Source organism: Archocentrus centrarchus, chromosome 8 (genome assembly GCF_007364275.1).
Source record: "Archocentrus centrarchus isolate MPI-CPG fArcCen1 chromosome 8, fArcCen1, whole genome shotgun sequence".
NCBI lineage: Eukaryota > Metazoa > Chordata > Actinopteri > Cichliformes > Cichlidae > Archocentrus > Archocentrus centrarchus.
Window position 1 is genome coordinate 2,770,145 of NC_044353.1, and position 16,169 is coordinate 2,786,313.

Below are 16,169 nucleotides of genomic sequence, written 5' to 3' on the forward strand. Positions count from 1 at the left end.
ACTTCAGGAGGAAGAACGTGTTGATCCTGGGACAGGATATTGATGTGGTGGAGGAGTACAAGTACCTGAGCATCCACACTGTCCGCATCCACCTCCTGCAGAGGCAGCAGAGCAGCTTCTCCAACACACCGACTCAGCTCTGCTGCAACAAGGACAAAAACAGGAAGTCTGTCATAACACTCAATCAGCCTCTACAATATAATTCAAAGAGGTGTCTGCCAGATATTATTTCACCTGCTGTAACAAAATAAATCAAATATGAGAGGAGCAGGTTTTGTTTCCAAAGTGATTTCTAATCCCAGAGATATGAAGGCAGGAAGTTATTTATTATAAAAACAGCTGAAGTAACCTTCTTATTTTCAGCTGTTAGAATATAACTCTGACCTATGAGCAACAGGCTGTTTGTTAATGTTTAACAGAGGAATAAGATAAGATCAGAAATCCCTGTATTAGTCCCATGATGGGAAATTCAGTGTAACAAAGGTTTTGTACAGAGGACAAACAGTAACAAGGGTACAATAACATTAAAAGGTATAAAAAGGTAAAATAAAAATAAATAAAGGTAAAGTAGAATGATAAAAATCTGTATAAATAATATGTACATAATGGAGGACAGAAGTTACTATATGAAGATCATGCTATAAAATGGATTATTATTCTGCACCTGTTTGTTGCACTAAATAAATACTGAGCCTGTTTGAAATGAGGTCCATTGTAACAGTGAACACAGCAGACACGTCTCTGTCTGGGAGCAGTGCTGCTGAGAGAGTCTGACTGCAGGCAGGAAGGACCTGAGACAGCCCCCCCTCAGACATTTGGGGTGCAGCAGTTTGTCACTGATGGAGCTCCTCAAAGCTGTCACTGTGTCACAGGTGGGGTGGGAGTCATTTGACAGCAAACAGCCTTGTTATCGTCCTCCTCTCCATCATCACCTCCACAGTGTCCAGGAAGCAGCGCTGTGTCCAGTCTCTTCCTGTCAGCAGCTGTAGCACTGCTCCCCCTGCAGGCCACACTGTAAAAAAGGGCTGATGCCACCACAGAGCCATAAAAAGTTTTCAGGGGTGCACCTGCACCCCAAAGGACCTCAGTCTCCTGAGCAGGTAGAGTCTGCTCTGACCAGTGCAGGTTATTGTTCAGGTGAACATCCAGGTAATTATAGGATGAATCCCTATCAGTGTTCATTCCCAGGATGTTCACCTGTGTGCCTACAGAAATCCACCATCAGCTCTTTGGTTTTTCCTGCATTGATCTGGAGGTGGTTCCTTTGGCACCAGACTAAGAAACCCTGGATCAGCTCTCTGTGTTCCTCCTCATCATCATCATCGTCATGTATGAGACCGACGATCGCAGAGTCATCAGAAAACTTCTGCAGATGACAAGTGGGTGAGTTATAGGAGTCAGTGGTGTATATGATGAAGAGGAATGGGGCTAGGACCATTCCCTGTGCTGCAGACAGCTGTTTCAGACACACAGGAACACAACCTCACATACTGTGGACGGTTAGTGAGGTAGTCCATGCTAGGTGGAGGTCCACTCCAGTGTTTTCCAGCTGGTTCCCCAGGAGTGTAGGCTGGATGGTGATGAAAGCACTGGAGAAATCAGAGAAAATGATTCTCACAGAGCTTCCAGGCTTCTCCAGCTGAGAAAGAGCTTAAAAACCATATAGTCCTGGTGGGCACCATGTTTTCACCACAAAAGTTAATATAGTCTGTAATGCAGTCAGTGAGACTGTCAGTGTCCTCCCCATGTGGATCACACACTTCCTCCCACACTGTAGTTTCTCTCAGAGCCTCTTCAGACCGTCCTGTCACTGTGTGGGAGACAGCTGGATGCTGCTCTACAAGGACTTTGTACACAGGAATCAGATGATGTGACTGTGAATGCACCCCCAGTAAATGCAGGACTTCAGCAGAGGAAAATTTGCATTTCATGACAAAAATAAAACCATTTATTTACATTCTTTGGTAGCACAGAAGGCACATGTACTAAACAGATTATTGTTCAGGGTGCAAACGCAGAACTCACAGACGGACGAGGATAAAGTCAAAGCAGTTTATTTGGTGGGGAATCCAAACTGACCCACCACGCGTGACCGTGGCCGAGCGGGGCTTTGGTGCGATTCATCTCAGGCAGGCAAAGAGCCAAGATTCCCTTTTTAATGAACCTGGGCCTGTTCATAATAACAGGGCCGAGCCTGTAAGTACTGAATGAATGCTTTTGATACAGTCGCTTTATTTACTACAAGCCGACGGGTACACTTCATTCTTACTTTGAATACAGGCTCTCCATTCACTGAAACACAGAGAGCCTGCTGGCTGAGCTCCACTGACCGACACCTCAGAGAGAGAGCGTGACTTCACTGAGTCAAAGCTGCCCCTGGTTTCAAGGAGGAAAATAAAACAGGCAGAAAATTTCAGCTCTGACTCCGTTTAATTCCAGTTTTTCTACTTTAAACAGAAAATGTTATTTGCAGCATCAGGTGACTTCATCCTCAGTCTGACCCACGGGGTCAGCTGTGACCAGGAGGGCTGACTTTGTTCAAAATCAACCATTTCTTAACAATTCTCATGACCAATGAGGTTTTTCCTTCTTTAGTTTGCTGTCCGCAGCATAAAGTGAAGGAGAGCATCCTCAGGGTTCAGAGGTTACTGAGGGAGGAGGACGTGTTTGCTCAGATTTAAAGGGTATTGGTCAGTGTGAAAATCAGTGTTCTGATGGGTCAGAATTAGCACATGAAAACTTAATGTTAGCCTTTGTTAAAGAAGAAAAACATAATTAGTTTATTTAGACATTTATTTTGAGTTGATTAAAAAGCTCCGCCAGCTTTGTTTGACAGTGTAGAACAAACCTGAAGATGCTGACCTCCTGAGAGCTTAAAGCCAACCACACACATCCAAACTCTGATGTTTGATTCCTGACGCAGAGACAATATGAGAGCATTTTGGTGTGAAATTGTGTAAAGATATACAAAAATATACAAACAGCATACAAAAATATTTGTGACTATTTTCACAGGAAAGATATTAGACTACAATAAAAACATATGTAAAATATAGACAAATATTTGTATATGTTGGTAGGAACTTGTGCGTAGATGTAAAAGTATGAATACAAAGAGAACAGTGTGGATGATTACATGTTTATGTTGAGTTAGAGGTTCTGGGAGGAGACGTCAGCTCTTTGTGCTGCAGGCAGAAACACAAATATGGGTGCTGGGAGCTCCGTTTGTGTCGCTCTATAAAGAAGGTGAGTCAGGTGTGTTTGAGGGTGTCACAGTCAGCTGGCAGATTTACGGCCACGCCCTCGTGTTGTTTAAACTCCTTCCTGCTGGCTGGAGTTTGGTGACACTGACAGTGTGGAGATGGAGCTGTTTCCATGTGGAGTCCTGCTGTTGGCCTTAGCGCTTACAGGTGAGTCTCACCTGAGAATTCATCTCATGATCTGATTTATTTCTTTAAATGATAATGAAAAGAAATTTGGTCCATCTGCTTTTACAAAATTGAGATTATTGACGTGATTTTATGATTATTATTATTACTGACTGCTCAGAGGCAGAGATTCATTCTGGTTTTAACCTCAAACATTAAAATCTGGGATTAAATCCATTAATTTCACCTTTTGTCCTCTTTTATCTGCATGATCATGAAAATCCACAGCAGCTGGTTTGACTCAGAGTTTTGTCACAGAAACCTGAGCTGAGCTCCTTTTTCTACAAATGATTTAATGACACAACAAACTGACTCACAGTTTATTATAAATAAATGAACAATAGAAACAGAATATAATGGAAACAGCCAAGAAATCACCTGTGAGCAGTTTGTTGTAGCTTCTAGAGGCTTAAATCTTAAATTTATTGGAACATTTTTGCTCTGCTTCATGTTTTTACTTCATTAAACTCAGAGATCATTTTAATGATGAATGAAGTCATGTAAAGTGACAGTGTTGGTGCTTAAACTCAGGTCAGTGAGCACAGCCCACAAAAATGAAGGAACAACAATGAGGAAGGTCACACCTCATCAGTTTGTTGGTATAAAACGTGTCAAAGTAAGAATACGTCTAAAGTATATAAGAGTATTTGTAAGAAAACTGTGTAAAAATACAAAAGTACAGATATACAGAGATAAAAAAATAATATTTGGGGCTTTTTAGTTGTAAATATAAAACCATAGACTCCTGTGTTAAAGCCTTCCAGCAGAAATGAGCACGTTTACAGGCTGATACAGAAACCTTTGGTCTGTGCAGCTCCTTCATCTTTTATTTAGACTCACAGTTATGGGTGGAGCAGCTGCAGCTGTTTTCCAGGCTTCGCCTCGGTGAGGAAATTCTGGGAAACACGCTGCATATTTGATCTTTCTGCTCATCTGAAACAGTGAGAGCAGCTTTATTCTGCACCAGGAGGCACCGAATCTGTTTCTGTGACTTCTTGGTGGTCCAGTTACCAAGTCGTTGTCCCCCTAAAGGTTCATCAGAATACTTTATTTTCCAGGACTGTGGCCTTCAAAAGTAAAGCTAACCAAATAAAACAGAGGCGCTGAACTGTAAAAATAGCGCCTCACACAGGAGACAGACGGCCTCCTGCTGGGAACATGGTCCGTCCTTCAGGCTGAGGATCCAGTATCACAGCAACTAATTCATCATAGCACCTGATACCAGAGGACGTTATGTACACCATGTAGATACCTCACTGATACCATCAGCTTTGTCACACTGTGACAATGAGCCTCCAAAGCATGATGATACCACCACCATGCTTTACTGACGGTGACTCAAACAGATACTCTCTGAGTCAGAGCAGTTTGACAGGCTTCATCAGCCATCAGAGCCGTCCTTCCACCAGCTTCACTAACTCTGCCGAGGACTGAAAGTTTATGTTTTTTAGCAATAATTACAAAATAAAAAGAGCTCGGCTGAAACAAAAAAGAAGAACAACAATTTGCACTTCTTAGTCAGCACGTCTTAACATCTTCATCCAAAAAGCCCTCTTCTCCAGGCGAACGCAGCAAACAGCCCAACAGAAGCTTCTCCTTCAGCTCGATAACATCAGAGTTTGGAGGACACAGATCTTGAAACTGAAAACAGAGCATCTGTGTGCCTGATGGAAAAGAAACCATGATGGACATGAGCTGTGCAGTTAGGGGGTCAAAGGGCGTTCTGAAGTCACACAGTTTAATTACAGGTGCAGATGGGATGTTTCAGTCTGATCTTTCTGTCTAATCCAGACCAGCGTATCAGCTTTTTAAAACTGGAGGTCACCAAAGGTCTCCACATCTGTGCTGTATGTTTCTTTGTCATGAGGAAGAAGCCAAAGCTGCACTGGTGCTAAATTTCCCCAGAAATGTAAAAAGCAAAGGGATAAAATTGACATCAACACTTGAGAAAATGCACTTCAGTTTGTCTGGATCACATTTACTGCATTTTTCAGGGTCATTTAACAGCTTTAGGCGCACCATGCTGCTGAGTAACCGTCTCAGGCTTTGGGTGGGCTGCGTGTCACCCACAGGCTGAAGGAGCTTCAGAGCTCAGCAGAGGTTTGATGTGTGGAAACAGCTTCGTCTTCTTTCAGCATTAAGAATCTCGTCTGGCTGGTTTGACTCTCGGCGTCCTGCTAAAGCGCCAAAAATACAGGACAGGAAACGAGACGTGTTGCAGAAATGTTGACTGAAATAATTATTAAAGTTAAATGAATGAATGCAGGAGCTCTTCATGACTCAGGCCTGAGACGCGCCCTGAAACCTTTCAGTCCAGTGATGAGGATGCTGCGTTCTTCCTCATATTAATAAATGAAATGATACATTTCCACCATATTTAGCACCAGTTAATGAATTTAATTAAATATTTATCAGACTGATTTACATTTTTTTGTTTAGTTCAGTCAGAATTCGCACAAAAGTTTAATAAACACTTAGCCCAGAGTGATTTCTTTCTTTCTTTCACAAATGTTGTGGAAGGTCAAACGCTGTTTTCTTTGACATGTCCTTCATTTCCCTCTGAATTATATATACATACATAACCTCTGAATACCTCTGAATTATATATACATTTCCTTCATTTCCCTCTGAATTACAATGCAGAATTAAAACCGCAGCAGCGATGATCGGGCCCTCGTGCGTCGACCCGTGGCACACTCGGAGGTTTTTTGATTGTGCAGAATGTCTGTAACCAGTTTCACACATTTCTGTGAAACTAAATCTTTTGCTCTCCATATAAACCCAATGCAGCATTAGGGTGTGGTCATGGCTGCGGCGTGCAAAATAGAGCATAGGTCTCATTGACTTTTTTGATCAGGATGATGTCAAGAATGTTGAAACAAATTTTCATGCATTTCAGAGAAACTAATTCTGTGGACCGTCATACAAATTTTCATTTGCTTCTGTAGGGGGCACTATCACACCTATATCCTTGAATCCATAGTTATGGGTTCAGCCTGAATTTGTACATGAGTGATTACATTTTTAGGCTGATCGGGCAAAGCATGTGCAAATGAGTGCACAAACAATTTTGTGGCGAGGGAGAAAAACGAAGGCCAAATTCAACGGCCTGGTGTGACAAGGCCGTTGAATATTCTACAAAACCATGAATGTCTTTTGATGCCCTACTTGTGTAGATGATCTGGAGCCATTTTGGTCTCACTGGGTCAAATGCCCTAGGAGAAGATGATTCAAATAGCATGCCTGAAAATGGCAAAAATTGACACCTTCAATTGAGAATGGCTGACTTCCTGTAGGGTTTCGGGTATGGGTCCAAGAGACTTTTTTGTACGTCTTAGGATGTTACATGAGCCTGCACAATTTCAGATATGTAGATAAAATGTAGCTCTGGGGCTATGCACAAAACCTGATATTTCATGATATTTCCAGGTCCCACTAGGTGGCGCTCTAACCTTTAGGGACTTTATGCATATCATTGTGTTCAGGGCAGGAGGCCTATCAAACCACTGAAGTTTGACACAGATTGGGGAATGTGGCTTTCAGTTACGTCCATTTTTGTCTTCATGGCGAAACACCAAACGTTGCCATCCTGCCAGGGTCACGCCCTTTGGCAAAAACTCACAGTTTTGAAAACAATGTAAGGCCGACTGCTTAAGGCTTTCCAGGGGAAATCTGACATGGTTCTGCTCAACCACATTGGAGCTGTACCTCAAAGTGCCAAACATGACATTTCCTGTACTCACTAGGTGGCGCTGCGACTGTCAGTAAATATTATCATATGTATGTGTTCAGGGGTGGACCATCATCCTACTGCGGAAGTTTGATCCAGATTGGATAATGCAGGTTTGAATGAGAGACAATCAAAATTTCCCTGTTGAATGATTGAAATTCACTGTGGTGTCACGGCCACGCCCTCTGGTGAAAACTCACCATTTTTTAAATGTAGATTCCCCCTGGTGTGCAGATAAGACAAAACAAATGTGAAGTTGATAACATCCAAAACCTCTGAGTTATTAGAGAAAGTATAAGGGCAGGAAATCACTAAAATCAACCATTTAATTCAAAATGGCAGACTTCCTGTTGGGTTTAGTCCCCAGATGTGTTACAGATGTGTACCAAATTTCATACATGTACGTGAAACACAGCAGTGGGAATTGAACTAAAGGTGGCGCTGTAGAGCCATTTTGAAAGAGCCATGCCTGAAACCATTAAAATACTTACATTTTCACCAGACCTGACATGTGTGCAAAATTTCATGAGTTTTTGGGCATGTTTAGGCCCTCAAAAAAGCTATTCTTTTACCTAAATGTCCAAAGCAATTACAATAGGGCCTTTGCACAGGTTGTGCTCGGAATCCAGTTTAAATGTGTTTGTGTGCTCGGCTGCAGAAATGTTCCCGTTCAGTCTAAATGTTAACAGATTTGCTGCCACTCAAACATTAAACTGTGATACTGATCAGTGCAAATATAACATGATGAGGGCTGTTTCTGCACACAGTTCACTCTCAGCCTGTCCCTGTTCTCAGGCCAGCTGCTGATATTTCTGGTCTTTCAACACAATTGTTCTTTCTTCAGAAACTGATAAAGTCTTTTTATCTTTTGTTTGGCTTCATGCCACAAACTGCAGCCTCACCTGGAAACTCTGACATCACGTTAAGAACAACAGGTCTGCTCAGTTCTAACCAATCATGTCTCTGTCTCTCCAACAGGAAGTGAAGCACAGTTTGATGGTGAGTGCTGCTGATTCATTCATTCATGTAATGCAGCCGATTCAGTCTTAAAATATGTATACACTAGGGGTGGGACTTTAACGCGTTAATTACGATTAATTAATTACGGGGAACTTTGCACGGTGGAACGTTTCTCAGTTCACGAGTTCCAGGCATACAGATTATATCGATGCACGATGTCAAAAATTAAGGGGCCGCATTGTTCGAAGGACCCGGCCCACGTAGACCAGGTATTGATTCATTAATCAACCAAACTTAAATTAATATTTATCATGTTAAATATTTAAATGTGATTAAAATGCAATTAATTTCGATTCATTAATTACAAAGCTTCTAATTAATTTGATTAATTTTTTTAATCGAGTCCCACCCTTAGTACACACACACGCACATACACACACACACACACACACACACACACACACACACACACACACACACACACACACACACACACCCAGAACAGAATCTGAATCATAGAAGACTTCAGACTGTATAGAACAGAATGACAGAATGAGACTACATCTCACTTGACCTTTGACCTCGGTGAACACTTTCCTGTGAGTTTATGATCTCAGTCGGTAGTTTTAAGTCTTATTGAATAAAATGTGATGTTTACTTTGCAAATATTGAAAAATTACTGATGTTTTCTGCTAATTTTCTAATTTTCATCACTGAGATCTCCAAATCAAACCGGTGCCGTTTCTATGGGACATTTAATCACTGTAGGAAGACAGAAGGTTAAACCTGCTCTGAGGATAAACACACTGCTGACAGTACCTACCTCAGCTTCTGTTAATGTGTTCATGCACCAAAGGGCTTCAGTTTCTGTCAGAGAGGGTGACTGATACACACTGAGATATGTTTCATTAATAATGTGCAGAGCCCCCCCCAGTGAATTGAAGAGCCCAGAGTCATGTTACTGTATGCATGTGTGTGTTTGCCTCCAGGTTGCGGCGTTGCTCCGCTCAACAACAGGATCGTAGGAGGTGACACGGCTCCTGAAGGGGCGTGGCCCTGGCAGGCCAGTCTGCACAGGTCTGGTTCACACTTCTGTGGAGGCTCCCTGATCAACAGCCAGTGGGTCCTGACTGCTGCCCACTGTTTCCAGAGGTGAGCTCGTCACATGACCCACCCTCTTCACCTCTCTGAACCAAAGCATTAACCGTCACTACTTTCTGGTTTTCTCAGCACCAATACATCAGGATTGGTTGTTTACCTCGGACGCCAGTCACAGCAAAACGTAAATCCTAACGAGGTTTCCCTGACAGTGTCCCAGATAATCAAACATCCAAACTATAACTCCAACACCAATGACAACGACATAACACTGCTGCAGCTGTCCTCGACTGTTCAGTTCACCAACTACATCAGACCCGTGTGCCTGGCAGCTCAGGGCAGCAGCTTCTCTGCTGGGACGACTGTCTGGGTCACCGGCTGGGGAGAAATTTATACTGACGGTGAGAATTAGAGCAGTGAGAGCTCAGAATGTTTAACTTTTAATGTTATAATCTGATTATAATTATACTCTGCTGATGATAATTTTAGCTCAATATATTCTGCTTTTCTGGCATTTCACCAAATACCAGCAGTGGACGTTCATATTAAACATGACTAAAGTTTCTATAATGAGGTCTGTGTATGTACAGTAATGATACCTGTGAGCTCAGACTGCTCTAAACACTGTTTACACAGTTTATTCAAACTCTCTGATCTACATGATTTAATTCAGTTTAATTCAATTTTATTTATTTAATGACAAATCAAAACAACGGTGAAACAAAAGAGACAAAAGACACACTGTGGAAGAGAGACAGAGATTAATAATAACTAATGATTAAATGCAGAGTGGAGTATAAACAGTAAAAAGAGGTGAATGAAAAGAAACAGTGCATTATGGGAACCCCCCAGCAGCCTAGGCCTATAGCAGCATAACTAAGGGAGGGTTCAGGGTCACCTGATCCAGCCCTAACTATAAGCTTGATCATAAAGGAAAGTTTTAAGCCTAATCTTAAAAATAGAGAGGGTGTCTGTCTCCTGAATCCAAGCTGGGAGCTGGTTCCACAGAAGAGGGGCCTGAAAGCTGAAGGCTCTGCCTCCCATTCTACTCTTAAGTATCCGAGGAACCACAAGTAAGCCAGCAGTCTGAGAGCGAAGTGCTCTGTTGGGGTGATATGGTACTATGAGGTCTTTGAGATAAGATGGGGCCTGATTCTTCAAGACCTTGTAGGTGAGGAGAAGGATTTTAAATTCTATTCTAGATTTAACAGGGAGCCAATGAAGAGAAGCCAATATGGGAGAAATCTGCTCTCTCTTTCTAGTCCTTGTCAGTACTCTAGCTGCAGCATTTTGGATCAGCTGAAGGCTTTTCAGGGAGCTTTTAGGACAGCCTGATAATAATGAATTACAATAGTCCAGCCTAGAAGTAATAAATGCATGAATTAGCTTTTCAGCATCACTCTGAGAAAGGATGTTTCTAATTTTAGAAATATTGCACAAATGCAAAAAAGCGGTCCTACATATTTGTTTAATATGTGCATTGAAGGACATATCCTGGTCAAAAATGACTCCAAGATTTCTCACAGTGTTGTGCATGTATGCAGTGCTAATAATACTGTCTAAGGGAAGCATTAGTGGGGGTGTGTCATTAGGTAATTGATATTCATAGTATGGTCACTTCAGACTGCACTGTTACACCTGATCTTGGGGTTCCTGCCAAATCTCACTTTAACCTCTGTAGATGGAGCATTATCTTCATATTCTCAGGTGTAGCACCTTCTAGAGTCCAGACCTTTAGCAAACCTCAGCAGGAGTCTAACCAGACTTTCTTCTTCATGTGAATTCCAGGCCAGTGATTAATGATCAGTTTGAATCAGAATCAGGGCTTCAGATAAAGTGTTTCTAGTTCTCTGACTTTGAGGACACTTCTGTAATTGATACATTTTTAAGAGGAACTTTGAAGATGCTAAAACATCAAAGAGCAACTTTAACAAAGTGACTGAATCAGTGCACTCAGGCTGAGTGTTAGTTTGTGGGTGCTTCAATCTACCACAGTAATAATAAAGATCAATAATAATAATAAAGATCAATATCAGTCACACTGGAGAGAAACCCTGTGTGTGTGGATATGAAGCAGTTTCTTCACAGCTGGTGGGTTCAGACCTAAATGCTGAGATCTCTGTTTTCTTTCCCAGTTACACTTCCATCCCCTAAGAATCTGCAGGAGGTGAGCCTTCCCATCGTGTCCAACAGTGACTGTAGCAAATCCTACAAGGGCGTCACAAGCAACATGATCTGTGCTGGTCTGACTCAGGGGGGAAAGGACTCCTGCCAGGTGAGTCTGAGTCCATCAGAGTCTGAAATCCTGATTTAAAACAGCAGACAGTGGAAACTTTGAAGGATCTGAAACATGAAACATACATTAGTTCACACGTCTTCCTCATTATTCAAATCCATTTGACTTGTTTATGTGTCTAAATGTTTTCACTGGACTGAAAAACTTGATGACTTAGTTCAGCTTAAACTGTTTAAGTTTATTAACTTCAGTCATTTAGGGGAATTAAGTTGTTGCGTAGTTATAAAAAAAAACAAACGGTAAAAACAATGATATAAAAATGAACTGAGTAACAATATTTTACTTAAAGTTAAGCAGTTCTTTGAGAGCATAAACCAAGATTACTGTGTGACCTGACTGTGAGTTACAGTTTAAAGGTTCAGTTTAAAGCACAAAATACTTTTTTTACTTTTGATTACAGATTTTTAGACTTTATGGTGTAACAGAAGTTTTAACCCACTGGTTCATCAAACAGCTGTAACTGTCTCCACATTTTGTGTGCGTCCTCCTTGAGTCCCAGATCAGACTCTGACCAGCCCACAGTGATCCACCACACACACACACACACACACACACACACACACACACACACACACACACACACACACACACACACACACACACACACACACACACACTGGGGTACTTATGGTGCTGTGGCTGGTTCAGTTTAGGGACCAACAACCAGATTTATGTACCTAAAACACAGCACTGTATATCACTTAAGTCAGCTAAAGTTATTCTGCAGTGCTGAATGTAAATGTGCATCTGTTTCATAAACTGAGTCCTGTTTCCTTGTTATTAGCATCTGCAGGAATCGACTCCAAAGGGTTCGAGGGTGACAGTTATTGGTTTTCACAAAATTTGCTGCTTCAGTGTTTTTAGATCTTTTCCTCAAATGTTTCTGTGGTAACTTGAAGTATAATTAAAAACATTTTATAAGTTTCAAAAGCTTTTATTGACAATTACATTAAGACAGGAAGGGCCAACACTGCAAAGAGTCCATATTTGCAGTGTTGGCCCTTCCTGTCCAAGACCTCTGAAATTCACCTTGGCATGCTGTCAATCATCTCCTGACTGACGGCTGTTCATTCTTGCATCATCAGTATTTGGAGTTTGTTTTTGTTTTTGAATTTGTGGGTTTTTGTTTGTCAGTCCACCTCAAGTTCTCGATGGGATTAAGCTCCGGGAAGTTTCTTGTCCACGGATCCAAATTTTCAAGGTTTTGTTCTCCAAGCCACTTAGGACTTAATGAAGAGAAGCCAATGTAGAATCATTCAAAAAGGCTTGAAACAGTAACTGAGACCATAAAGTCACCAGGACCGTGTTTACTAAGATCAGGTGATCCTCTGGCCTTCTCTATGCAAGCAGGCCACATGAGTCGCCCCCTGCTGGACATCAGAAACAACGTCTGTTTAACGCACCTTGTTTTCTAACCCACTTGGTAGTGAAAGATTGATGGAAAAACGTCCCTTTGGGTCTAAATTTGGTTCTAAGGTGAAGATCCTCCTCAGTACTGTCCACAGATTTGTATGCATGCATAACACAATGTGAGACCACAGCACAATTTACATTTAAATATACATAGATATAAACAGGGCTGGACTGGGACACAAAATCAGCCCGGGCATTTTTGGCTTAGATTTGACACTCTTACTCTTATTCAATGTGGGCATACCTTTTGCTAATAATATTTATATATTTTTTAAAAATTACTTTAGTAATGCTTTAATTGCAGAGCTTTTATGTATCATTTAGCAGTTTTAAAATCTGTTATTTCACCTGTTTGAGTGTTTTTTAAACATGTTTAACCAGCACAGAGGCTACAAATTCAAACTACTGTGCAGCCTTTCAGCACACCTTTAACCTAAATATCTAAAATGCTCTGATGGAGCCTAAAATGGACACTTGCTGCTCATCCAACACTTCTCGGCCTTGACCGTTTGCCATTTTATCAGATTAAGGTGCCCTGGCTGCCAGATTTGGGGAAGTATGTCAATGTAAATAAATATTGATATTAATCAATCGCCATTGCTCATCATGCTGCTGCTGTCTTCACCTACAGCAGAGTCTGCCCAAGCCTTGAAGGGGCCCTAAGCAAGATTTGATTTGGGGCCCCCTTCAAACCACTTCATTGTCCCCTGAATGCTGGAGGGTTAAAGTTGATTATTAATTTTTTTTTTAGGATGCATTACTGTTTCAGCCTTTTCAATTCAATTTTATTTATACAGCACCAACTCGCAACAAACAGCTGCCTCAAGGCACTTTATACTGTAAGGTAAAGACCCTACAATAATTACACAGAAAACCCAACAGTCACCCAACGAATTACAATAGTCCAGCCTAGAAGTAATAAATGCTTGAATTAGCTTTTCAGCATCAGTCTGAGACAGAAATATTAGAGTGTAGCCTACTCGTTAAATTAGTGTTGTTACAAGTGTACAAATCTGGACAGTTAGAATAGTCTCTTCTTTCTTTTAGGAAATTGGCATTTGTAAAAAAAATTAAAACAAACCAAAAAAGTTTCATGACATGTGGGCGAGCTTGGGGGGCCCCTGGTGGTCAGAGGGCCCTATGCAGCAGCATATGTCGCCTATGCCTCTGGCCGGCTCTGCCTACAGCTGCTGTTGCTGCAGCATTACTGTTACAGAGGACGTGGAGGCTACAGCAGTGAACATGTCTGTGATCTTTACACATTTTGTAGCATCTACAGCGACACTCGTCAAATTCTTCGCACGTAACTTCTCTGCACCCCCTTTCTGCTGCTTCGGTTTCTCCATATTGTCTCTCTGTTAACATATGCGCTCAACACTGAAACTACTAGCAGGGGGCACCATACAGAGAAAGGGTGGGGCTGCTTTCATCCTATATCCTGATTGGTTCGGCCAACTGTCTATACTGAAGATGGGCCAATGGGCCCCCCTCTAAATTGTGGGCTGATCTCTTAGAAAAAACAAATGGAAGAAAAAAAAAAAACCAACAGCATCGGCCCCTGAGGACTGTTGGCCCACCGGGCAAATGCCCGGTACGCCCGATTACCAGTCCAGCCCTGGATATAAATGAACACACACAGTTGGTAATACCTATCAGAGTACCAGGAACTGTTGTGAATATTTGACATGATGACATGTTGTAATCTAGACAGCTACTAAACATTCACCTTTGAACCAAATTCAGCCGTTGGCAGTTTTGTGCCTTTTAGAAACCTGAGTAACAGGAAATCTCTCTGTGGTTAAACATAGAAGCATAAAAAGAAGAACAAAGTCTCTGTGAAAGTTAATGACTGACCAACAGGTTTAGCCCACAATAAAACATCCATGGATGTCTTTGTGTGTTCATGCTTGCTGTAACCATCATGTCTGATGTGTGCAGGGCGACTCTGGAGGCCCGATGGTGAGTAAAAACAGCTCTATTTGGGTCCAGGCCGGAATAGTGAGTTTTGGGAAAGGCTGTGCTGAGCCCAAATTCCCAGGAGTCTATGCCCGAGTATCGCAGTACCAGTCCTGGATCAACAGCCAAATCACGACCAACCAGCCGGGCTTCATCGACTTTGTAGCCTCCTCCTCCTCTTCCAGTTCAGCCACAAGAGCGTCTCTCTTCATCTCCCTCTCGGTTCCTCTGCTGCTCTCCATCCTGCCCGCCCTCTTGTCTCTCTTTGTCCTCTCATAGCAGCTTTAATGAATCTCAGTGTGGTTTAGCTGAATGCAGCAGTTTCAGACAGCATCACTGGGAAAACTGTATCATACTTATTTTCATCTTAAAAAATGTAAAAATTATCCACTTTGCTGTTTTATTAACTGTACAGAGAACTGTTGAAGTACAGCTGGAATGTTTGAGTTTACTGATGTTTGTAAAGTCACAAAAATAGAAAACAAACAAACAAAAAACCCTAAAAAAACCTGATTTTAAATTGATTAGCTCAAATATTAAATGACAAACCCTCACAGCACCTGCTTTTAATGAAGGAACCTGATCACACACAAACCTCAGGAACAATGGCTGCTGTCACTGTGAAGTTTATGAGCACAAATGTAACACAACTAAAGCAGGTTTATCAACTTTATTTCCTCTTTTTAAAACCTTCATTAATTCCTTTGACTTTTAATGCTTTAAAATGTTTGATCCAGGTGCCACTACCTGAACTGCTGTTTAACACAGAGGAGGAATGTTTACAGTTATTATCATTCACACTCTTTTAAAATGATCAGGGGCTTATGAGAAACACTTTTGATTTCCTGCTGTTTGTTTGGCATCTTAACATCTACACAGTCTGGTTTTATATCTGTCCTGTTGCATTATGTTAAATAAATCATATTTTCCTGGATGCAGGATTCTGTGTGCAGCTTTTTATTGGGTTCATGGCCAGTGAACAGCTGGACTCTAGAGCAGGGCTCCAGATAAACGTTCACAGGTTTTATTTAGAGGCAAACAGATAATCAGCCCGGTAAGTGGAGCAGAGGTGCGAGCAGTACAATGGCATTCAGAGCGCGGGAGCCGGAAACACTACCTGTAGTTCAGTCAGCGATCCAGCAAAGACCAACAGCTAGTGATGAGTCTTTCTGTACTGAGGCTTCGAAGCGTGCATCGAGGCTTGTGTTGATGACATTTGGTCTTCCAGTCTGAGTATTTCAGATCTACGGGGATTTTCTCCAACATCTGTAGGTTTATAGAGATTTAT

General features: G+C 41.7%; 1 protein-coding gene across 1 annotated transcript; it reads left to right on the plus strand.

The window, feature by feature from the left end:
* The first annotated feature begins 3,361 nt into the window (after nt 1-3,361).
* Nucleotides 3,362-15,809, plus strand: LOC115785085 (trypsin I-P1-like). Its single transcript, XM_030736541.1, has 6 exons — nt 3,362-3,410; nt 8,137-8,157; nt 9,108-9,270; nt 9,349-9,617; nt 11,352-11,491; nt 14,864-15,809. Exons 1-6 carry the CDS (start codon nt 3,362-3,364, stop codon nt 15,158-15,160), a joined length of 939 nt encoding a protein of 312 aa, XP_030592401.1. The 3' UTR covers nt 15,161-15,809.
* The last annotated feature ends 360 nt before the right edge of the window (nt 15,810-16,169 follow it).